General features: G+C 36.0%; 1 protein-coding gene across 2 annotated transcripts in view; it reads right to left on the reverse strand.

Annotated features, from left to right (window-relative positions):
- CDH13 (cadherin 13) overlaps positions 1-27,071 on the reverse strand; it is a 509,204-nt gene that overhangs the window by 213,298 nt on the left and 268,835 nt on the right. For both annotated transcript variants that reach the window (XM_005234781.3, XM_027782937.2), the window contains exon 6: positions 2,531-2,675. In XM_005234781.3, coding sequence (XP_005234838.1) covers positions 2,531-2,675 — 145 coding nt within the window. The remainder of the gene's footprint in view (positions 1-2,530; positions 2,676-27,071) is intronic.

The raw sequence follows: 27,071 nt of genomic DNA on the forward strand, positions 1-27,071 counted from the left end.
GGGTGCCATCTGCACAGAGAACTATGACAGATTCTAGCTAAATCTGATTCTACAGGTTCACTTTTGCACAAAATAATTTTGCAAGTATTGGTGTTCTTGACACCAGCAAAATGAGGTTATAAAGTTTAATGTGATGAATACCTGGGGAAAGAGGGAGAGGATAAGAAAAAGATGAAGTTGAGAAAAACTATTCAGACTTTGACTAACAGGTAAGACAACCAAAATGCCAAGTGTTATGCGGATAAATACCAAAGTGCAGCAAGAAAAGAAAAGGGATAAAAACAATTACAGAATTTACTGGAAGTTGGACTGAGAAACCTATCTACTGAATCAGAAGGATAAACTTCAATATAAGGAGTGAAAGAAAGGAAAAGCAAGGATAGTTTATAGATGAACAAAAATAGGGAACCGCCAGTTAAAAATTAAAAGTCCTTGGCAGAGAAAAGAAACTTGGTATATAGTTTGAGTAAAGAGGGAACACTGAGCAGATTACAGGTAAATATTTCCCTATAACCTAGAATTAACAAAGCCAAACCTTAGACCAAATATTGTTTGGGAGGGGCACATGGTACATAAGAGGTGAAAACTTCTGCTTTGATGGAAAGAGATGAGGCCACTGAAAGACTTGGAGGAACTCACAGCTTGTACCCAGAGCTTGTATACTATGAGCAGGATTAAAGCTTAAAAACTGCAGAGTGTGAGCTGTTTGGGATCGCTTTCTTTTGCTGAAATACTGGATTTAGGGGCTGTGAATTGACTAGAACTACATCATCCTACTTAGTGGTCTAGAAATGTGTATCTAAATGGGCATGACAAGATGCTGTAATTTAAATCAAAACATTGGTCCCTTGATCCAATTAGATAGTCACACATACTATTGACTGTGCAAAGGCATCTCTGACATTTGTTAGCAATATATTCTCAGTTAGTTATGAAACTTTTGTTACAACACAGAGGGAATGGAAGTGGGACAGTATATGGAAGTTTCTTTTGAATTCTGAATAAGTGATCAATACCTGAAATAAAGAACGTACAAGAGACCTACAAGAGAAAAAGTGTTCTACTTGCAACCGTAGTCACAAGGATGAAGCACATTTCTTGTCTGAAGGAAAAGGTGGTCAATTGGTTCATTACAGGCTTGTCCCAACTAAGTTAAAAGAACATTTACCTGAAAGCTCTTTCTAATCTGATGAAGGAGCAGCTCATAATGCATTTCATACCTGCAGCATTTCAAACAATGGCAACTATACATAAAAATGCAAAACTCACTACAAAGGTTACAAGATTCCTAGAAACTACATAAATAATAAAATAAGGACAAAGAAGAACTTCTAGTCTTATCAATATGTAATACGAGGAAGTGAAAGGTAATGTCTATCCTTGTTCAGAGTAAACAAAGCACATGTCACCACATTAAGCTTCAATGAATATTAAATATTCATAAAAATATAACATACTTGATCCCAGCGTTCATTTCAAAGTATTCCAGTACGTCTATACAGCCAAAACCTTATGTCTATACTCACAGCTTTGACTGTATAAGGAGGATAATGTGTTCATGAAAGACATGCAAATATATAACCCAAAACTCTGATCTCAATTAAATCACTGTCACTCTGCTGATATTAATAGGAACGTCTACTGTTTTAGATTCCTTTCACCAAGATCCAGGTTAACTTCATAACATAATCTGATCAGACAATTACTGCTTACAAATGCAGTGGAGATACCTCTTGAGCGGAATGCAACAGCTATTTAATAGCTCACAACAAAATTGCACAACAGCTAAGGACAACAGTTGAAGAAAACTAATTCAGCCTTCACCTGCAGAAAGAGTTTAGCTACAATGGTTGTACCTAAACTGAATTTTGGAACAATATCTTATTCTTATGGAATTTCATCATCAGACAAAACCAGCAGTGAATTTAATCAGAAAATTTTCACTGCTAACTTTAATACTCTAAGTGTGTTTTTATTTTGTTGCAACTGTTGTATCAGCGTTTACACAAGATACATTGTTCACTATTTCAATCTGCCTTACAACATAAACATATTCATAATGAACTTACCATTTATTCCTATTATTTACCTAGCCTCATGCTATATAAACAGATAAAAACGACCCTTCCAGCAGCTAATCTTACAGAGAAAAAGGTGGAATTCCAACTCTGAACTGAAATTGTACATGTAATTTGGTCTGAATCTTAACCATATCCAAGGCAATATCTTTGTTGATTCCAGATATAAATATAAAAATGTAAACCTAGATCAAAGTTTTCATTCCAAACTATGTGTTTTGGGTTGGTTTTTTTTGTTGTTGTTGTTTGGTTTTTTTTCTTTTTTACTGCACAGAGTTGACTGTTTTTCGAAAATCATTACCTGTTTTCCCGAAGGGCTGCTCCCACCCTTTTATGCAGAGGAAGGAGCCACAAACTCAGCAAGAAAAGTTGTACAGTATGATAATAATGCATTTATCAACACAGAATTTGTTCAGGCATTATTTTTAGATGTATTATTGACATGGACTTACCTGTAGGGGATCCCTCCATGACATGACCAACATAGGGTCCTTCTTTGAACATCGGCCTGTTATCATTTTGATCAATAACAGAAATATCTAGGCGGACTGGACCATCAATGGTTTTCCCACTTAAATCTGTGACCTCAACTTCAAGCTGTGTGAACAAAAGGAGAGGAGTAAATTCATTAGTTCACTATCACTGTGAGCAAAGAGTAAGGAGAAAAAAAAAAAAATTAATAGCTGAGATCATTGCTGCTGTAACCAGACCCTGCCAAGGATACTGCTAGAAGCCCATTCTTTTGGACCAGGCTCACAGTACATTTGCAATCTAAGCAAAACAAAGACAGCTGTATGTTTAAATCAGGATACCCCTTTGGCAGCTTGAAATGCCATATTCCCTAAAGAGTGAAATTACTCAAGTATAAGAAAAAAAGATTCCCTTTAATTTGATAGTAATCATGTGAAGATTTAGTTAAATTTTTCTTTATTTTTTCCATACACATTAAGAGTAGACACATATAGAACTATCACAGTACAACTGATACATTTCCTAATGCCCAACTGAAAGAAGCAAGAATGCATTGCACATATTAAAAAAAGAAATTCTCAATGATGATGTGAAGTATTATGTTAGGCAATGTTGACAGTTTTCCAGCTTTTCTAATAGGTTGTAGAAGGGCAGAACATATGCAGTCTTATATAAGCTGGTATATACACTCACAGTGCAATGTACAAAAGCATCTATTGAACTTAAAGCTGACATATGCAGCTGAAGATTTGTTTGGACTTCCTTGATTTCAAACAACCGTGCCTCCACTTGCAATGGAAAGTCACAATGAGTTACCAAAACTTATTCAGTCATTAGGACAAACTATGCCAAAACTACTAAGACAATAGAAAAGATCAATTTAGATTGCACCTGCATGCTGTACCTGCAGTTCTCTCCTCTCACCAAGACATCAGTAAAATACAGCAATAAACATATTAGAGACACAGCGATCATTTTCACCTACCCTATTCGTCCCCAGACTCAATCTTTATTGGAGTTAAGCCAGCCAGAAAATGAACCTGAGCAGAGATGTTAATATCACTCTCTTCCAGTGTTTCCCTGAGAAAGTGGTAGCAGCAGGGGCTGGAAATCTCTGAGCATTTTGTTTATTCTGCTAATTTATTCCTCATTGCCATGTCTTATACCTGTAAGTTATTTATAAGTTAGTGATAAATCCTACTGGGGAAGAATTAGGTCAGAATGCTAATTCCTTATTAAAATGGATGGCTTTTTATCACATGTCTCTGTATTTTGTTAGGTTTATAAATACATTCCACTGTTATAACTCAATGTGCTGGGTGTGAGTAGGAGTATTTGTTATGAGTAAACTATCTACTCACGTACACTATTTGTAAATAGTGTCACAGTCCATTTTAACATCTGCTCACAGCTTACCCTCACTTCTTTAGCGATTGTTCTTGCAAGCCTTATTTTTTAGTGGATATATAGCTTAACAGCATAAAAGCAAACAAATACTCTGATGTGAAGATAGATGATTCATGGGGCATTGGCGCAGCTGAAACTTTATGGGAAACATGCTCCTTCAATTTCCAGGGCTTGTTTAACTCTGCACTCTAAAGTCAACGTAGGATTACAGATGATGTGATGGGAACTACAGAAAAATGCAGTCTTATTACTAAACTACATTAAAGCTCAATACAGTTTTAGATACAGTTGGAAACTGCTGACAAAAAGTATCATAGAATAGTTCGAGTTGGGAGGGACATTTAAAGGTCATTTAGTGCAGCCCCCTTCCATGGGCAGGGACATCTTCAACTAGATCAGGCTGCTCAGAGCCCCGTCCAACCTGACCTTGAATGTTTCTAGGGATGGGGCACCTACCACCTCTCTGGGTGACCTGTGCCCATGTTTTACCACCCTGACCATAAAAAAATTCTTCCTTCCAACGGGTCTAAATCTACCTTCTTTTAGTTTAAAACCATTACCCCTTGTCTTATTGTAACAGACCCTGCTAAAAAGTTTGTCCCCATCTTTCTTATGAGCCCCTTTCAAGTACTGAAATGCCGCAAAAAGGTGCACCTAGAGCCTTCTCTTCTGCAGGCTGAACAACCCCAACTCTACGAAACATTCTTAAGAGCAGAGGGTTCCATCCCTCTGATCATTTTTCTGGCCTCCTCTGGACCTGCTCCAACAGGTCCATGCCCTTCCTGTGCTGAGGGCTCCAGAGCTGGACGCTTTATCTTAGTAAATGTTGACTCATCAGAACTATGTTAATTGCTTTGGGGAATGGAAGAATAGCAATATTTCTCTGTGAAATTCCAGCAAATTCATTTTCAAATTCAAGATGATTTGCTCTTAATCTATCTCTCAATATTAAGTGACTATACTGCTCACTGGAAAGAACAAAGGCTTTGCTAAATTTAAAAAAAAAAAAACCTACTTCAGCTGCTTTATCAAATTTTAAGTCATCTACAACAAAGGCTGATCTAATGCTAGGGTGGGTGGTTTTTTTTTTCCCCAAGACTTGCACAGATTAAGGAAGAGAACAGGAGATACTTACTAATGACTGAAATATATTTTCTTTATCATTGCCAAGTCCACTGTGCCTGAGACCAGCTGACCAAAAAAGCTGGCATGATAGGTCCACAGGAACAGTTACACAATCTCTGCTTTATTTTACTAAGATGACAGACGGCTTTATTAGTCTTTGTACAATAATTTCAAGGCTCATCCTAAGCATCGTGAGTTAATTCACCAGCTCCTTTTAAACAGTCTTCTACAATGTTTTTAAAATAAAAGCCTGCAGCGCTGAAATTATGACCATCTATATTTATATGAGTAGTTTGTGAAAGAAGCTGCCGTATATCTTATCTTGCCCCAATGACACAAAAACAACCAACCCCCCGAAATCCATAAAGCCTCACCACCCACAAACCCAAAAAACACCACAAAGAAGTAACAAAACAGCAACTGAAGTATATTGTTAATTCAAAAAACTCAACACATACAAGAGAAAGAAGCATTCAAGTAAAGACAGTATTGGCACAAAAAACAAATTACTTTGAACAGGCTGTAAATAAAACCAGGTGGGAAATTAGATTGTGCCTAACTATCAGAAGAGTGAGATTTCAGTCTTTCAATAAAGAGGAAAGGCAGGAAAGCCTATCTAGTTTTCATGTAAAACTTGACTGATGTATGAAAGATACTTCATCCATTCTTTTGATAGCAAAAGATTGTAATTGAACATTCATAAAGTATCTAAGTTCCTACCTGATTATAACAACATACCCCTAAGGAAAAGCAGTAAGCATAAAGACAGACTTGGACAAATCGACAAAATAAAAAATAAAAATCTGCAGAGCTCTATAGCTATTTATTATGTGAAAACTGGATAAGCTGAAACATTGAAAGCATAATCAATCTTAAAAGTTATGGAATTATATCCCTTATGATGAAGTTATGTTCATCATAATCTAACAAAATGTATTTTCTGGAACACCTGAGGCTAAATCCCAATTTCGTTTTTGACAAAAGTACACACAAGACAACTACAAAGGATAATCAAGGGTTTATAAGAACTGTTACACTTCACAACACAAGTCTCCATGATAGGATATAAAGCAGACTTTGGCTATTGCTTCTAATGCAGCGGAGAAACACTGATAAAATTAAGCACATCAATAACACAGGGAAAAGCAATATAAAACTGAAAACTGAAAGCAGTAATAGTTTTTTAACCTCTTTGTCTAGACAAATTCTTACTCAATACTCTCCCTTTTCAAAAGGGACTTCTTGACTTCCCATGCAATTTCCCTCACCTTATGCGATGTGAGGATCTTTCTCATCACTACAAATATGATGTTATTACCAGAAGTTTAGTAAGCATAGTCACAGCTGCACAAACCATTTTAAGCACTCTGCTTTATTTTATATAGTCTTAATTCCCTTCCACTCCTCACTCAGCAACAGCATTTACTGGAAAAGATAACCAGTGTCATTCTTACCATTACTTAAAGTAATTTCAAAGGTTTTTCTTCACAGAACAGTTGTTTTCATTCATTTATTGCTTTTGGTGAAACGATTCTGGATAGCCACCTTCCTTCTCTGCATATAAATGTCTATTTTTATTTGCAGCCAGCCAGCCAATAGCACACACAAAATTACATTATAAATTTAAAGGTTTTCATAAGTAAATCTGGAATATTTTTTAGTACTTAATTATCTTCAAAGTCTAATACAGGTTCTTTAGTCATTAACTGCCTTCTAGTTTTAATTTCCAATTTGTTGCTGATAAGCATGTTTCTTACAGAATTCTTCCACTTGATTAATGGGTAGTTTTTCTACATGTTCCTTGTACCCAACTTCACCCGGAAAAAAAACCACCCAAGAACAACAAAACAACCAAAAAACCCCAGTGGTTCCTGTGTGTCAAACCAGCAGCTTTGCAGAAGCACAAGGTCCCTATAGTCAGGAGCACGCAGGTGCATTGGGTGTCCAACTGGGTGTCCATACCTGGATGTTGGCAGTGGGGGCTGCAGGGCTTCTGTGAGGCAAGGTCAGGGCTGCTCGGGGATGGGGACAGCCAGCTCCAGCCACTTCCATGGCAGCCCCACCTCAGGGGACAGCCTGGTCCCCCAGCCACACTGGTGGCACCTCTGGGAAACCACGCGTAAGAAAGGGCAAAACGCTGCATGAGTGTTTTGACTTCATCTCGACCCATGAGTTTTTCATCCCATTGCCCTAACCCCCCCATGGCAGGAAAAGCAGGTGAGTAAAACCGACTGAGAGAGAAGAAATGGGCATCATCCTGGACCTGGGCTACACTCAAGTACCTGAAAGGAGCACTGCACCATTACAGAAGGATGCTGTACCGCTACCTGCCCCTATCTGTTATGCCAATATATCCACAGGTACAGACCACTACTGGCTTTATTTATTCCTAGCTTGATGAGATTTATTATTGAGAATATTTTAGGTTTATTTATTATCAATTTTTAAGTGTGGATCGACAGTAAAGATAGGCGACAGAGTTACAGATGTTTCATGTAGGCAATTTCCTGGTAAGAAAAAAAAAAATAATTTGGCTATCTCTGGGTCATAAAAAGAAGTAAAGAAATTCTCTTTATAGTGAAAGGTTTTAATAAAAATCTGATGCAATTACATAAAACAACTCAGAGAAGACAATAATTCAGACACACAGAAATTAATTACAATTAATTTTTCCTGTTTTAAGAATATGAATAAAACATTAGCTAATTTTTCTGTGGCACAAGGAGACATGGAAGGAGAACATATAAAACCAAAATACACTGTTTTAATAGGTATGCATAATTCTGTCTCAAACTACTTGATGACAGGATATCGATAATCTCAGGAAGGTTGTACAGATGATGGCAAAAAATGGCATCATTAGCCACAACGGGAGAATTTAACCTTGCATTCAGAGTTAGAGCCTAGGTGGGAAGGGATTAATTAGCCATTCTAAGTACTACTATGAACATCTTACAGAGGCCTTATCTTGCTAATGCATCCACTTAAAAAAATAGATTATGATTCCTTAAAAAAATATACAATTTATTACTCTAATTTTATTGGCTTCTTATCTAGCAATAGTTATGTCAGCACTACCTTGGTATCACTGTATTTGTCTGTACATTCTATACTTATGAAGACTAGAGGTTGCTTTTATTGTAAGATAGGTGCCTGTCTTTATTAGACATGTTTGATCTCTAACATGTTTTGCAGAAATAAAAATGATTGGAAGAAAATGTAGAGCATTAGAGAGTTTCCTGAATGCAGACTTTCTTTTACCCAGAGCTGCAAAACATTTTACCTACTATGCAACTGCTATAGGTCTTCTGATTCATTCTTCCCCTAACAAGGATCCATGTAATGTCTGAAAAGCTGTTAGATTTAGAAACGCAAAGATTGTTTTCGGTTCCTATTAAGTCTTTGTAACCATCAGCTTATCACGAGGAAGTCCTAGCTTCAAGTGTTCCTAAACAGTATCCTATTTCTTTTCTTGGATATTTGCAAAATATAATCTTACTTTTTAATCAAGCTTCAAATGCTAGTTGTCTCATAACTGCCTTCATAAAGAAATAATTTGAAAAGTGATGCAGCAGCATATACTTTGTAATGACCCGTCAAACTGTAACTGTTCTGCAGCTCTGAATCACGTGAAAGACCAAAGAGTTTTAGCAAAGATGTCACTAAAATAAAGGTCTGCACTGACTTGTCTTACAGTCCTAGAATCACCCTGCAGTTATTTCATAGTTGCTATTTCCTTAGCACACCTACCTCTTTTAACTGTGTGCATTAATTAAACAAATTATTTTTAAAAATACAAGACTTCTGTCTCCCAAAATGATGTATTCTTCATTAGGTAAGAGTCACTTAATCTTCTTTGACCACATTAGATGCAAGGCTTTGTAGATATATTAATAGAAGTTTTGTGAAAAAGAAAAGGAATTTAATATTATAAACAAATATCTTTTCTCACTAGTTTTGAAGGGAGTGGTCTGAGTATTGTTAAACTACCTAAGTAGACTGAAAGGTCAATGTCAATGTCATAATATCATGGTTTGTGAAATGTAACATACTGAATTCTTCCCAGAAAGTACCAAAGAATAAATATTTAACTGGTATTCTTTATATGACTTAACTTTTTAAAATGTCCTTGAACTTAAACCTAATTAAGAAAAAAAAGAACCACCAAAAACACCCCCCAAAACCACCCCAGTGACAGTATGAATGTGTATTTACTTACAGTACTAGACTTGGGAAAAAGGGGATTTAACTTAGGTACTAAAACTGGTACAGAACTCCTCTGAGGAAGTAAGAGCAAAACAAACTGGAGTCACTGGTCTAATGTTTGATAACAAGACATACATCAACAGAAGAGCAAGATCACACATGTCTAATGAAATTAATTGTGCTGTAATTTATGTTTGAAGCTAAATGTCATTGGACAACAAAAGTGCCTTTTTTCTTTTTTTTTTTTTGGGGGGGGGGGGGTGGGTAATGGGAGGGAGTCAAGGATTTGGGAGATAAGCCATTAAGAGTGAAGTAATAGATAATGTGAGTAAAGAGAAAATTATGAAGAATACCAAAAACCTTTCTTAGACGGTCTTGTGTAAGCAGAGTGAAATTCTGGAATACTCTACAGAACCGACCTGACTGTTGTCCCATGGTCTAGCAGGAGGCTGTCTGGTAGAACACTGGTGGCAGGACCTGTCTGTGCCCACCTAGTGCAATTCTGACTGGTCCCTGCAACTGCATCCTTCCCAGCCCGAGCTGCCACGAGATCATTCCTAAATAAAACTGTCAAGTTTAACAGCTCTTTTCTTTTTGAGAGAAAGAAGGGACAGAGGAGGAGAAACAGAAGTACAAATTGCTTTTTCATAGTTCATACACTTTTTACTAATAAGGATCTTTACCTTTCCAAAGCTAAAGCTGCATCTGAACCTGTCACCAAAGGGGTTTATATGTGACATTCCCGTTACTTCAAAAGTTTTTCTTTAAACAAAACCAGCCCAAGTCAAGAAATTTGCCTCAATTAAATAGTAACTTTCTGTATATTTTCCATATTAATTTTTGTGCAGTAAATATTTCTGTTGTGATTCTCTACTGTTTTACCCTTCCCTTGACGTGTGAAGTGCAAGAACATTGTTTTGCCAGTTTACATTCAGTAAAGGCCAATCTCCAAAAGCACATTGCACCCTCACCTCCTGTTGGCTTGAGATAACATCAGAAGTTGCCCAATCTCTCGGGAAAACCTGGCACTGGCAATCCAGAAAAGCCAGAACACCTTGGAGGAAGGAACTCTCTCACTGTGAGTTTGAAAACAAATCTTGAATGATTAAACTAGTGTTCTTTATCCCATATTGGCAGTACTACAGTCTGTCTTCTAGCATCAGCACGCCTCTTGATTTGCAGTTCACTTTATAGAATATGCCTAGAAGATGCCATCAGTGAGATAAAATCATTGCCAAAAAATGAAGCTGAAATACTATAAATTTAATATTTTTCATTTTAATATATTAAATTCCTCCATTGCACTAAACTAAGCAATTATGAATTCACTATCTAATTGAATGTGTATACTGTAAAGCTATTAGTGTCACAGTAAATGCATTTTCTTCCACAGCTGTGTGTCTCTGATTCACAATATTCCTAAAAAGGCATAGTTTTCTTGTAGAACTTCAGTTCTGAAAATTTCTCTCTGCTGTGTGAGTATAAAATGGTCCCTTTCCTGTGAAAAAGATCACAGTGCAGGAAAACAGAAAAAAAATATAAAGAATTATGGAATCAACCTCAGAAAAAACAATACAGTATATACATATTCATAGAAAGCTTATACCAACATGAACTCTGCCTTTTCTGCAGGAAACACCTAATCTAATTAAAAAAATATTTTGAGGTTTTCAGCTCATTGAAAAATAAAATAAAGAAATAAATAAATCGTCACTTTGTAGAAGCTTTCTTGTGTGTCAACAGAAAAAATAAACCCACAAAATGGATAACTTAATCTTATATTTTTCACCACTTATTCCTGAGGATAGTTTTAAAATATTAAAAGCAAAGCTGGTTTTCAAGTAGTAAATAGTATTTTCAGTCATTCATGTTAGTTTGGAGCAGACAAGATTTACTCTTGTGAGTTCTTGTGACTAATTTTAAGATTTCATATTTTTGAGATTTAAATATTTGTAAGAAGTAATTCTTTGCACATGTCCAATTCCTTCTGATGCTCACAGAATGTTTAGTTTTATACATAAGATCAAACACTAGCAATTCTTCAAGGCCTCAGTCCATCTTATGCCTCAGATCCACCTGTCAAAATCCAGTCCCTCCGATAAATCTCATTGCCTGGAGACACTGCACTCTGAACAGTCAGGTTGCACAGGAGAAGTTTGGTTTAACTGGTTAATTATGCAAAAGTCACAGTGAACAAAAGAATTGGTAGCAGTTAATGGAAGACACTGGCATTATCACAGAACTCTTCTGCTGTGCAGGGAACCTCAGCCACACTGCACGCAGCAGGGCACGTTGGGGTCGGGAGCTGGTAGCTGCTCCAAGGTCCTGCCATCCTGGCAAACCTTCCCCATGGGCTCTGGGCACACGTGCAAACACTGCTGCACCTGGGAGCTATTGAAATGCAAGCAACATAAGAACTTCCAAAAAGGGTCAACATTACCATCTCCATTTTAGAGGTGGACATAAAGGAAATATGAGGCACTCAGGCTGATCGTAACCATCCTGATTAATTATGACAGAACTGATGGAACCAACTGACGCTATATAGCAGCGTGTTTCAAAAGAAAATCAATTACTTGAATAAGATAGGTAAAAGATGGGAGAAGGAACAACGATGAAATGACTTCACCAAAGCTATACACAAGACAAAATTTAAATCAAGCTTGAATCCAGGGGTTTTGATCTCCGAATACAGGACTGATAGCTAAATTCTATCTCTTGCTGAGCAAGTGATGTAAAATTAGATTTACAAAGGTTATTAAGCTACCAACATGCACACAGTGTGATTTTTCAGTGTCTTACAAGACTGGATAATATATCCTATTAAAATCAAAACACCTTTGAAAGAGCTTTGAAAATCTGATTGTCCTCTCAGTTTCTCATTTTTCCCTCCATTACGCACTATTCTACAGCCGTACAGACACAACAACACAACTGAAAATAATTTTCTGCATCCTCAGAAAGCTGCATATTTCTGAGGTTCTGTCATACAGCTACAAAAATAGAATTCAAATTACTTTGAAGCATACTTCCTGTTAAATATTATCTATGAATTTTGAAATTAGAATGCCCACTCCAAAAATAACCTCAGTGAACAAATGAGAAGGACATCCTTCAAATCTGTGGAGCAACACAGCTCTTCAGATGAAGCCATGTGTACTTCACACAGACCAAAAGCATTACAGATGATCATATAAACACTAATTAAAATCTTCCCGTATCACAAGAGAACACATGTTGAGCCCCTCAAAAAGGGGTGTGTGTGTGGGAGAGAGAGAGGATATCAGGATTCACCAAAGCAATCAAGTCTAATCGCCACAAAAATATTAAATTAAAGAAAATCAAAAAGAAAGGAAGTAGGACTGAAATAAAGGATTAAGACACAAGCTGTGCCTGAATTTTTAGGCTCTATGCTGCACCACAAAAACAACAAAGACACTTACAAAAGAAAAAATGAAAAATGGCTTTGCACTTTTAAATAACTCCTAGCAGTATTCAAGCACTTCTTACCATTTTTATTACTTGAAAATAACTCCAAACAGCATGTAGGGAGTGGCAAGTGTTTAACAAATTTCATCTCACAGAAGAATTCAAGAAACAACAGGGTCAAAGACAGCCCATAACTAATCAGACCAACAACAAAACCCCAAGATCTAAAATGCATCGGTTACAAGAAAACTGACTTATTTAGGCATAAGAAATAAAGGTCAATGTAAATGTCAGGTATATATCACACACACATATATTTTGCTTTGTTATTATTGCTCAACATATCTGTTCCTAAAAATGAATAGGAAAAGGTCTTAGAAGTCAAGGATCACTCAAGCTTATAGCAATCTAGTACAGGTGGAACCAACCAGGTTTCTCTACTTTAAAGCAACAAAACAAGCAATGACAAAAGCACTTGTATGGGGGCCTTTACAGGCTGGGCTGAAGGGCGTGCAGCATACTGCTGTCTTGCTGCCGAAGTCTGTGGCTTGGTCAGCATTCCTGGGATGACATCTCATCCTCTTTACACTGCCAGCTTTCGACCAATGGGCTGCAGCCAGGAGTGCTTCAAAGCCCCATCCAAGAAGGGAGCAAGAGTGCCTGGGATCTAAGTGTCAATGAAGAGAAAAGAAATCTGATAATTTGGAAGCAAGGTTTTCCTAGTGGACTTTCTCAGAGATTTGCTTAATCTGTAAAAAATTGCTCTCCTCTTTAAAATTTGAAACAGCATATTTTATGTATTGTATTTGCCACACGCTCATAAGATGCAATTCTTCTTTGTCTTTTTAATTGTCTTTTTAAATTTCACCTTTTTAAAAGTTAGTCTGTAGAATCCAGATAAAGAGAACTAGATGAGATTTATTTGTACGTGCTTCATAGGGTTTAGATGACTGCATTGCAAATCATAAAGGCTGTGGGTTATGAAACCCATTCCAACTGCAGAGCTGCAAAACACCCCTTGCCGAGAGTCTTTGCTGTGAAGCATTGTGTTATGGTACAAAATGCCTGTCATTCCCTTTTTCTCCAGTACACAGCATGCAACGATGATAAACTGTTAGGTACCCTGTTTCTGTACCTATACAATCACTAGTAGATTTATTTATTTTTATTCTGCTTATAAATCTAATTCTAACTTCTTTCTCAGTCTCTGGCAGCCTCTCATATACTCAGTGCACCTGCATTACCAACCAGAGCCTGCCCGTTTGACCACAGATCTGAACCACCTTCCACGGAGCATACCTCTCCTTCCTCAACATATTCTACTCTAGTAAACATTTTACACGTTGTTGAGACTGTTTGCTAAGCCAAAGATAACATATTTCAATGCTGATGATAAAAGGCTGGGTGCTGGAAATGCTTTCTTCATGATTTGCTACCCACTCTATTCTTCATCATGTATGTCAGTAAAAATGAGTTTATCAATCTTCCTCAAAATCATCACAAGAGGTTGTAAACTTAGATTATGAAGGTTGAATTTTAACATCTGACTGGCTAAATACATCACAGAAGTATTCACAGTTAGCACTTTGCTTTCATTTCCCTCCCGTGTTCTTCGCCCAGCCTCAGCAGTAACAATGATGTACGAGCACTGAAGGTAACAAAGCACTGTTTATCTTTTCCTGTTATTCTGAACTAAATGAGGTTTTGCTGATTTTGTCTACGGTCAGCTTTATTGAATTTCACATTATGCCCGGTTGTTTTTTCCAAGAGGGTGTCTATGGCAGATACTTTTATAATTCAGACAGCTGATCTTCCTGGTAACACCATCTAAAAGGATTAGCGCATCCCAGCTCACAAACATGCAGCAGCTTCTCTGCTTCAGTGTAACAATGTACTACTACTGCCTACTTCACCAACAACCGCAAGGTATATATTTCAGAGTTAGAAAACAGAACTATCTGAATGGTTTCTACACCATTTTAGTAGGAAAATAGTTTACAGACATGTACATAATGGAAAGATACACCAAGAGCAGCCTGATCCAAAATAAAAGGTTGTGTCTAATTACCTGTTTTCTCTCTCTATAACTAATCTTTGTAATTCTTAATGTGTTTGACCATCTCTCTACATGAATTGTCAATAAAGAAAGATTTAGTCAATGAGCCTCAAATTAGCTAAATTAACACAGTAATAGCCTCTTCTGAGTAGTCCAGCACTTCTAACTTAGCTCCCAAAGGATCAACAAGGGTCTGCTATGTAGTAACACATTAAAAGGAAAAAAATATTTCATGTTCTTTTATTTTTTATTGCTTACATTTAGCCCAGGAACTTTCTGAAATGCTTCACTGGTCTTCAACTCTGATGACAGCATTACCTGTTAAAACTATTAATCTTAAGGTATAATTACCAGTTCTAGCATCTCTCAGTGGATTTTTATTTATTTTATTTTTTTATATCTCAGTCAATCCTTAACTACCACATTGAACATGTCAGTAAAGGTATCTCCTCAGTAAACTATATGCTCCATCACCACTTTCTTTCAATTTTGAACTCCCACTTGGTGTTTTACAACATACAACAGCAGCAATTCCTGTGTTTCATTTTCATAAAGTTAGATCTCAAGCCAAATCTACAGACTCCCAACATACTGATTTTTGCTATCTTTCAGACTTTATCCACTCTACATTTCTACACTTGTTTTGTTTCTGGAGATAAAGTAGACCTCACTTTTTCTCTCCCTCATACTCCTTCTAAGCTGCAAATTATGTCAACCCCATGCGAGCAATTTTCTGAATTCCAAGACTCAAAACATAACTGTCATCTTTTGTCTTCTATCCTTTTCAAACCCTCTGATAATTTAGACATCTTAACAGACATGATTTTGACTCAAAAAATACAACTGAAATATTTTTTGCAAGGAAAATTATTATGTTGCAGGTCACTGCTTTTTCACTGCTTACATCAGTTGCATTAACTGGAAAAAAATGCACAGAAGAAGAAAATTTTACGTATTTTGCAACAAAGGGAGAACTGGAAAGACACACTTATTGCAGCAAAAATGGTGTCTGGACATAGTCAAATGAAAAAGGCCTTTTTGAATCACAACAATCAGCAAAGGCTCTTCTCCATGTGTCTGCCAAATAAATGACCATGAAAGGAATAACTTCCAGAACTCACCACAGCAAGTTGTTGCAGTAAAATTTGCTTCCCCTATTGCAAAGCTGTAACTGAAAAAAACCAAGAAAAGTAGCTTTGCAGCCACAGAAAAAAAACAGTAACAGAACACTGGGAGGGAATTAGATTAATAACAGAAATAAAACTATGCCCTATTGCAAACTAATAGCAATTAAAACAAAGGTAACTGTAATTTCAAACAGGATTACCATAAGACTGGACAATTAAACATACAGTACAAGCAAATATGCAAAGCAGGAGAAATCTTGAATCATTTTACACCTGTTAACATCTACTGAGGCATAGCATTTATTTTTTTCAACCCTTAAATGACCTAGAACAGGAAGTCCTTGAACAGACCCTCCAAAGTTCATGCCCTGAAGCATCACAGTGACTTCTTGTATAGAGTAGACGTTTCAATCTTCATGGATTCAGTCCCCACAAAGTAATGGAAATTCATCCTCTGTTATTTTACTCCATTATGCTCTCCTTGAGTCTAGCTACATCAATTAAATTAATCATCACTTAACATCAGAGTACAGATCTTTTCTAAAATAATAGGCCTATGTATATTAAAATCTGAAGGTGTTTTTGGTTTTGTTGTTTTTGTTTTTGTTTTGTTTTTTTTTTTTTTTTAATAAGGAGGTATTTTAACAATACAGTATGCTTTTCATGAATAGTATTCGATTATAGCTAGTACCCCAGTGAGTGGAAATAGTATCTTATTGCACAAGTTCCTGTCTAAAAAAAGGAAAACAACACTGCACCTAGTATTTATTCTTCTAGATTCTGGTGTTGTCTGTGACTAGGTCTAGTCCTGTCTCCATTGCATTGGTCCTGTCTCCTTCTAGTTTTTAAAATTATATATGCAGCTGCATAATGATTGGACTTTACTGTTCAATAAAATAACAATTAGTTGCAAATTGCATAAAAAGTTCTTCTTCACTCAGTTCTGCTACATCACCAAAACGTGGTGTTCTCCTTCAACTTGGCAAGGTCACTTTTCATCAATATATTGCTGGTTCAAATATAAGATAATTTCTTTTATTTGGAGTAACCTATTTATAAATCCATCACTATTAGAGTAACTTGCTAGCTCAATGCAAAACACATACAGAAACTCAGTCCAATCAATACTAAGAGTTTGATTTTTGAGCTCAAATCAGTGGCAATCCATCAACCATACAGAGCCTATCAAAAAGAGTAAAACTATTTTGTTCCTAACTGAGGCGTCTTGTGGAATTAAAGGCTTGTTACTATGACACAAACTAAATTCTATGCCATCTGAATAACAAAAAGCACCGAAAACTGTATAGCAACCATATTTATAAAGTCATAGAGTATTTTAAGAACTATGGAAGTAACAAACAGATCACTGTAATATGATCACTTGCCATATAAAAATTGTTCAGTGAACACAGAAGCTGGAGACACAAATTAAAGAAGATATTGCATGAAGTGGTATCATAGAGTCAAGTTTATCGTTTGGGAGAAATGCCTTCATAAGGAATGCTGAATCAGCTGTGAAAAAAACAACTTAAAAGTAATAAATCTCCTTATGAAAGCAGAAAGATCTCCAAATATTTTCTCAAATGTAAAGTAGGTCAGGAATAATTATTTTATAGGCTCCGTGTTTGTTTCATTTTACGTCAAAGAAGGAAATTAAAATGAAAGGAAACATACTAAAATTTCTAGTAAGCTGTTAATTTTTCTGTATGTTAAATGTTTAACAAACATGGTTGTGTCCCACCTTCTTACAAAACCAGGGCTGCAGGCACACCTCACTGTTCAATAGATGGCACTCTATGTTCTTCTACAGATAGCTTATACACACCATTAAATGGAGACAGCTGAGAGATACGAGTGGACTGAGTTTAGTTACCTGCCCTAATTTTACTACAGACACCACTTAAAAAGAATTACTCTTTATCAGAAGTTAAATGAGCTTCATACTAAGCGGTTCAAAGAAAGCGTAAGTTTTAACCACAGAAAACGTGCCTGACAAATAGATTTTAAGTAATCAGACCTTTATATTTCTCACTGAAAGGTTAAAAAAATAAGTATGCCTGCGGATTGCCTCTTCAGCAAGGAACTAAAATTGTACAACAGCAACATTTTCCTGCTGGAAAAAAAAAAAAAAAGACGGTCAGAGGAGGATGCACTGTCTGTTTAGTAGAAAGTTGGGGAAAATCTTAAAAAAATTCATACTACTAAACACAGTATTCATAGTTCATCAAATCTTGACATGTTCTGGAATATGCTAGTCCCAAATTATGTCACTTCAACTGGTTTTGACAGCAGGTAAATTACATCATGTAAGAGTTTAACTAAAATGAAGTTGCTTACCAAAAATATCTTGATCTAGACAGCATTTTCAAGGTTAGAAGAAATTTCTATTACTAATAAAACAACAGACAGGAAAAGTGACATTAAGTTTATTATTCTGCTTTATGTTCTGCTTTACCTAGCAGAAGATTATAGACAGCAGAACAGAATAATGTATGGAAACTTTTTTTTTTAACCTTTTCTCTGAACAGCTTCATTTTCAGAAACACATTTATATTTTAAAATTATCCATCAAATGCTGTAATGGAACACATTTCAGCTTTTAGATTTTTAATACAGTGTTGAATAGCCATGCTGCCTGATCACTTCAGTTCCACGGCATTGCTGGCACGCTCTGACTTGACCTCCCTTATAAACATTTATGGGGCTAGAATAAGTAACTTCCAGCTCAAAGTTTCATGGCAGCATACGGCGGTATGATTATCCTATCCAATAGCATGACTACTATTTTAACCTACAAATATTCACATCAAACCCAAATTTCTTAAACCCATATTATTAGAAAGCAGATGCATGAACAGCCACTACCACCATCACAGCAAACCTGTTGTTTGCTGTACAAGTAAGTGTTTGACTTGCCGGTTTTCAAGATTCATATCATACAGCTAGTTTGGGCTTTTTAATATATATATATAATCTATGTATTATATATATAATAATATTTAGTAATGAATGCAGTTAGATAATTTAACAGATACAATCCAGTAACCTAGAAATAGGTTTACATTGAAACCTATAGTACAAAAAACTATTTGCAGTTTCCAACAGCTGTGAAGACCCAATTTTTGTCCAAAAATGGTTTTATCAGTGATTTTGTTGCTGGCAGTGTCTTAAAGTGTCCTCAGCGTTTTCTGGAAGAATGCAAACTATCTTTCTGTGATCTTGCCTTTATAACTGCTGTGTTTTGTAAGCCGATCAGAAGAAATAAGATTAGTGAATAATATGACACTTAGCCTACAGGTATGGAGCTAAGTATTTCTTAAAGTCCTATCCACAGAGAGAAACCTAGTATCTGTTCAGTCTTGTCAAGTCACACCACATACGTGGTTGTTTTCTTTCTTGTCATATGAAACCTTTTCTTGTATAAGTAAGTTAATATCTAAATATTAAGAGGTCAACTAAAAAGTGTATCATAATCAAAGAATAAAAAAAATAATAGGGGAATTCTGGAATTCTGCATTTACCTAGCTGATAGTTGATACAATAGCCTAAGAAATATTTCTCTAATTGTCATTCAGCTTTCACACCTATTCTATAAATTCCAAGAAATGTCAATGTTCTCTTACCAAGACAGGTTTCTGTACATACATGTTCCCTCAAGTATTTTTTACTCCAAAACTGTGTATAATTATCAGCAACATTTCATAGACTTATTTCTTGTTCCTTCCACCAACAACCACAAAAGCTCATTTACCTTATACAGAATGTAATTAGTAGGTATGGTATTTATTTGACGGCTTTCTCATTTTCTCAATTCTAAACAATTTGACAGGGACCATTACAGATCCATAACTAGTCTTTCAGAATGACTTTCACAAGGTTAGTTCACTTATTAATTGACCCTTGGTAATGGTAATTTAAGAAGCATATTAATCTCATCTGTCAGTTCTAACACATACTAGATGTATAAAATAATTTGTCTTTCGCAAGGAGCCTTGCAACAGAAATGAAGTGTCTAAATTTTTAATTAATATGCATTTTCTTTCAACAAATGGGACTGAAGTGGAAGGAGACTTCTTTTCAGTGGTTTTCTTTATTCTGCTTTAAAGGTCCTGCATTTTCTTATTATGAAGATAAACACTATTTCACCAGTCAATAAAGCCTATGATCTAAATAATCTTCTACAAAGGACATTCTGGTATTCTGAACACAGATCCTGAAACTTAAAAATGTGTGAACAAAGCATTAAGCACTTCAACAGCAGTGTCTTATTATTACATATACAGATTAAAGGTTTCTAGAATTCAAGAAGATTTAATTCACTAAGAATATTAAACAAAAATATACTCTTCAGAAATTGAAAAACTTCAACCAGTACCAGATGCTTAAAGTTGTAATCTTTTTAAATCTGGTTTTCTAATGTATCATAGGTTGAGCAGAGCCTGCAGTTTATGGCTAAGAAAGTAGTATATAATATTCTTAATCCAAAGTACTAGAAAAGGGAATGTGTGAGTTCTCCTCCGCTATTCCATTCATTAACTAAATTATGGTACTAGGTAACAGCAAGGGGAAGAGAAAGAAGAACTCTGTGAAGAACCAGTTGTGCACTTAGCATGTGATCATCTGCACTCGTAACACATGGGTGAAACAGCTCCCCGTGTCAACACTCCAAAAGGGCATAAGCATTTATTGATGAGTGTGCACAGTTCTCATTCAGGCTAGCACAGGTCTGAGGTGGAACAAAAATCCTATGGTCTGCATTTAAAAGCAGAGAAGTACAAGAAGGTACAAGGTAAAAAGGCTGAGGTCCTCCTCCAGCCTCTTCTACTTTTTCTTTTGTAGCCAAATAATGAAGAGACCTCCTGACAGGTAGCTTTACAAAAGGGTAGACCCTCATGCTGTAAGCCTCCCTAGGCTATACTATGAAAGCAGGTCAGGCCAATATCTCTGCATTACTCTGCAGCTTCTTACAGACTCAGCTATCTTTTACTTCATGCTGACAGCAGACTTTACTGTTAGCACATAGCAGCAATGCAAAATCCTTCCAGCTCTACAGGGTATAAAGCCCTTACTAGGAACAGAGATATTGCTATGTAGACACTTTGCAAAATTAACCATGCAGAACAGACGGCCATACAGCAGTTACAGTCCCTGGGTCCACCACACACTCACAGAGGGCCTTTGGGGAGAAGGAAGGTCTGGAGACTGCTGAGGGTGGGTGACACTATCCAGCCCTCTGGATAGGGGTGGGGGACCAAACGCTGTGGGAATCCATCTCACAGTGCTTGTGTTTTCCACCATGGAAAGCCACTGTGGATTAGGAATGTAGAGGATGCTATACTAGTTCCTCATACCATTCCATATGTGACATTCCCCACTAATGATGACTATATGTGTTATTTAGATTAATCCAGCTCCGAAGTGAAGTAACAAAGAGCAAAATGTTATCAACAGTACTGACAAATGCCAAAACTCCCACAAGTTCCACATGAATTCAGATCAGACCAACAATTTGTTAATTAATTGTTCATGAAATGAAAAAATACCTTATATAAATGTATTATAGAAGATATAAGCAGTAATACTATGATCCCCTGTTTACTGAAGCTTATCCCACCGGAATATGCAAGCCACTAATAATTGTGATGATTAAAAACTAGAGGCAGCTAGACCAAAAACATGGCTTTGTCTTTGCAGAATTAAAGAGGTACATGAATATCCATTTCCTCACGGTGATCAGGCTGGATTTTGTTGGCATATATTTCAGATACTTTAAAAAAATAGTAACCATCTTATTTATTGGCTGTATCGTCACAATGTCTCCCCCGCTGTTATAGTCTACTGCGTAAACAGGTATTCAAGCAATTTTTTAAAAAACCAAATTACCCACTTGACAGAGTATAGTGTCTCCTTCAGAATCATTAGTGTCAATCATGTGAGTACAAGCTTTAAGTGCTGTTGAAATGCATGCTACTTAAACAATTGATCATCATATGGAACCACTTCAAACTCAATACAGCCCATGAGCATACCCAGTATTAGCAACTCAGCTACTACAATATTATCTTTGGTTTTAACAATACAGTAAGAATTTACTATATAACCAATGCCTACTTCTTCACTCACAATTAATCAAAGTAACTCATTTTCTCAATTTTTAACCTTCTAACTTTTGAAAAGCTATGATTTTTTTTTATGAAGATGACATATATTAGTGTACTTAAGGAACAATCCTTCAAGAAAGGACATGGACCCTGTATGGAGATGTTAGAAGTCAACGAAATCAAATCAGAATGTAAAACTGGTAGAGAAAATTATCTTGTCTTACTGCTTGTGTTTCCTAGAATGCAATGACATGAATTGATTTTTTCCAGCTAAACATTTGCATTTCGTTTGAGGATCTGAATCTAAAATGATTCTGAAGAACTGCTAGTGTCAAAGAACTCCGTGCAGAAAGAACAAGTTTTCCACTCTGTCACAGTGTATGCTCCTACCAGTTTATAGTACAGCAGGGAAGATCAGAGATTACCTGGACCACGTACTACACTTTGCCACTGTTACTACAAGATTGGCAAACTACACTGTAATCAGCAACACTTCTGTAGCCAAAAGTTATTGACAGCTGGAGAATCCTGACTGTTATCCACTGGTTTGAAACATCAAGTGAAGAAACCAACCAAACTGTCAAACTAAACACATTCTTAAAGTTTTACTTTATAATTTCTCGGTCCCTAACTTCCATCCAGTATCTTCACCTAAGTTTGTCTAGATCAATATCTGTAAGAACAAAATGAAAAATTGAGAAGTGAAAGGCAGACTCTTGGACTTTCAGCGAAATCCCTTTCATATACTGCAACGTTTCTGAGTAACAAAACCCCATATTTTTCTGTTTGTTCATTTTTATACTCTGCTGTGATTTGTCTTCTGATGATCACTTATGTCAAATACTTAACAAGAAACCCACATGCCAAAACCAACTTTCTTTACTTCCTAGTTAGGGAGAACAACAGAAATATTCACACATACACACAAAGAGAATGTAAACAGCAATACATTAAGTGTTTAATTTCTGGTTTGGAAAAAGTATGAATCTTTTAATAGCAGAGGCAAAATCTCTCTCTTGAAAATAGGCTGCTTTGGAAACTCAGAAGAGATAGATGATAAATGCCCTATTTAATACTTTCAAAAAAAAGCTGAATTACTGCATGGGTGGTGATCATCTCAGCAGTTCTCACATAATTATAGAAAAACTTCACACACAGTTTTGCAGACCTAAGGCAATTTTATCGCATCTTCTGGATCCCTTCAATAATATGAAAAGATCCATGTTTGCAAACTAGCATGTATCTTTAATAAGAGGACAAATAATTATTCGGTGTGGTGTGATGCATGGTGTTAGTATCCAAACAACAGGAGATGCATGGAGCCAAAAGTCAGTGAATAGGCCCTGAAGCCTGTACTCCGCACCTCTTCAACTAGCTCCCCTCTCGATGAACACTAGTATGAAAGATGTGTTCCCAAGCATAATTTTCAGTTTGTTTTCATTCAAAAGGAGTCCTGATCACGATCTCCAAGCCTGCACAACCTGAAGCTAAAACACAGTAAGAGGTGACAACTGGAGAATTCATTTCAGAAGCTCCCTCCCGATCTAAACTAAAAGCTAACGAAGAGGTACCCTTAGATAACCTCCAATCTCACCTACTTAGCCTCTCTGCAGCCTGCACACTATAAAGTCTTACACAAGTTGTCACCAGATATATCTTCAAAATCAATTCAGTTCTGGATGATGCTATTACTGACCTCACCTACTAATGTTAAAATACAAGCTTGTGATATGAAATGTTTGCATCCTGTCTGAACAGCAGGTATGCAGGAAACCTCATACATAAAGTTGTTTGTCCTTCATGAAGATGAAACTCCAATCAAAAATAGGCTATTATGTAGAGAGGGCTTAATTTATGCCTCCCAATACAAGCTGGAATGAAAGCAGCCCCCAGAAGAATTTGAATATTGAGCTTTATCTGCGTGCAAGTCAGAATTCAAGCTTTTAATGTTCTTTTTGCTTTCAAATTGTCCAGGAGAAAAAAAAAATAATTGAACACTGTTTCATATAAAATGTGCATTCTGAATAGCCATTAGCTGGCAAAAATCAAAATAAAAAAAAAAAAAGAAAGAAAAAGAAAAAAAAAGAAGAAAAGAAGCGAGAGGAAAAGCAGGTAATACAACCATGTAAATCTTTGATGAGAATGGAAGCTTCAGAAAGATGTAAAAGTCAGCATGGAATATACTTAAATTAAATTGAATTCTCGATTATGCTGTTTGAAAATGAAGTGGGTATAAATCTAATATTTCTGCAGTTGCAATCCTGTAGGACATTGACAAAAAGTCTAAAAATCAGTGAAATCTCTTCCACAGGTTACAGTATAAGGCTGTTTCAAGACAGTTATGTAATTAAGAGTTTAAGAGAAGTTTTCTTTTTTATTGGATGATGGCAATGCTATGCATATATGCAGAGATTAAACATGAATAGAGCAGAAGATGGGATAAGTAGGGAGAAGGTAGAGATCTGTAAAAACCCAACCATGACTTTTTAATGAGCCAAGCCGATTTTGTAAACTAAGCTTCAAAATGCAAATTGCCCTCATTCCTTCAGTAAACTGTCAGCAGAGAATTTAAAAATGCGAATGACAACATTTCTAAAGACTGCTGACTAAAATGTCCGCTCTCTGTTTTCACATTATTTCACCTTATTGCTGCTTGTTATTCCTATTATGGTAATAGCGGGAATAAATCAGGATCCTTACTGGGATGAGCAGCATATGAACTAAACTACGTGGTTAGAAACAGGCCCTGCTCCAATGAGCTTGAAATCTAAATTAAAAGATACCCTTGTGACTGCAGGGAAGACATCGCAGTGCTATTATTTCAAATTAAAATACAATCTCTGTGACTAATTTTGTAGTAATGTCTCAGAAACAACCTATGCTGTACTGCCTGGACACTGTGCCATGATCTAAGCTGGGAAGAATGAATTTTCAAGTGTTAATACTATCAAGTAAGTCCTTTCTAAAACTCATGGATGGATTTCCTAGATCTTGATAGATCCTTACTTAAGTATTTCATCACAGGAAGCAGTAAAGGCAAGTTAGCTAAAAGTGAACCATCCACATAATAGAAGAGAGTGTCTTACAGGTAATATGTTATTGAAAGAGCTAAATAGAACTTGGAAGCAGCATCACTACCATGGCTTCAGAAAGTCAAAGTTAGCACAACGCTCAAAATTTAGTGATTACTTCAGCTAGAAAAATGTCTGTGAGATTAGTTGTAAATCCACCAGTGGCCAGGAATCAGGAAAGCAAAACAATAATTAAAGGCATAGGATGGTATCGGCACAAGAACAAATGAAAGAACATTCAGCATGGACATACATGGATTTTTCCAATCAGAGCAATGACAGTCTGGATAAGTTTTTCAATGGGAATTTGAGCGTACAAAAATCAGATTAAAGGTGGAGCTAGATCAGTTTATGCAATGAATTGTAATGGCATAGATAATCACGCGTGACACTCCTTTCAACTTCTTTTCTAAGACTTACAATCATTCTGGTTGTGTTCTCACTTTCCCTTCCCTTCAGCAAAGGATTGTTAAAACACAGTGAAATGCCAAGTGAGCCTGTCTTCCTTTTATTAATAAAAATGTGATGGTTTTATTCATGTTACTTTTGAAGAAAATACCCCTACACACTATTTTCCAACACATTCTGGCCACTGTGGTCAAAGACCATGACTCTGCAGTTTTTGCTCTAGACACCTCTGCTCTTTTTTTCTACTGTCAATATTTGTGATTTTCTTTTTTACTGTGAACTGCTGGATTTTGAAAATGCAGAGAACTTGTTAAAAGTAGTAATGGTAGTTAAAATGCAAATATCATAAGTCTTTTCAAAATTAAGGAAAATGAATAGCTAGACAACAAACTGACAATTGTACTCACTGAAAGCAGTAACGAACCTGGCTTGGACTGCAGTAAAGCCAAGACTTCATGTTGTGTATGTAATCTGAAAATACTCAGTTTGCCATATTTTGCTTGTACCATATGGAACGTAAATATAAAAACTTCACTCCCACTCTAGAGCAATCAGCCTTGACTACAGCCACACCTAACATCTTTGCACAAACAGATGGCAAGTCTCTTAATATTTCATGGCACTGCCCCTCATAATTACAGGTTTTGCACAAATAAGCAAAACAGACATTACACAGCACTTTGCATCTTGCAATAAAATAGATCAATGGTAACATTTAACACAAATTTAGGAGGCAGAACAGAAGAGCAGAAAATAAGGATTTTATTTTTTTTAAAAAAGGATATACAACAGGCATTTACTGCCTGCAAAAATTCTGTGACTTTTCAATGAAGAATGCCTTGGGTAAACGTGCTTTTAACTTTATAAATGTATCACTGCATGATAGCTACTACTGTAATAGCTATAAAGTCTAATGCACTACTTGCTAATATTTGGTAGTTGACCCCTTTGATGGTTTAGGGCTCTGACTTCACTAGGGTTATTTAATTAAATAGATGTTGTTATCTCGTATTAACCACCAAATCAAGTATTACTGATTAGTGAAGATTGATTATTTTTTTTTTTAAATTAGATAGTATTTACAATGAACAAGATAAATATTTAAGGGACATAAGTTTGGCAAGTTAAGCTTAAACACAGTTCCATCTAAATAGTCACATGTAACTGGACAGTAAAATAGTAAATCACTTACTGATTCTGATAACTTCTGCCTTTCCACTGACTTGAAAGACAAGAAACAATTTGCAATCAAAAGCTGTTTTTCTGTATTTTCAAGATTTTGACATGGATTGAGGAAATGAAAGTCAAGATGAAGAAGCTTATTCATATTTCTTAACATTAATTATCTATGGGTTTGTTTCTCTCAGCTATGAAATACATGTTTAGAATATAATGCAAAGACCATAAAAGCCAAGGGAAGTCTCCTTATTCCTTTTATTTTATTTTGCTACACTATTTGCGAATCTAAATTCCATTGAAAATACAGGTATATGCCTAATGATATGCTGAATTTGTTGTATAGTCTTGGTACAGGAACAAGTAGCTACAGGAACCAGACATGGTTCTCAAGGTACAAATGGAGGATTTTCATA

This window comes from Falco peregrinus, chromosome 14, assembly GCF_023634155.1.
Source record: "Falco peregrinus isolate bFalPer1 chromosome 14, bFalPer1.pri, whole genome shotgun sequence".
Classification (NCBI taxonomy): Eukaryota; Metazoa; Chordata; class Aves; order Falconiformes; family Falconidae; genus Falco; species Falco peregrinus.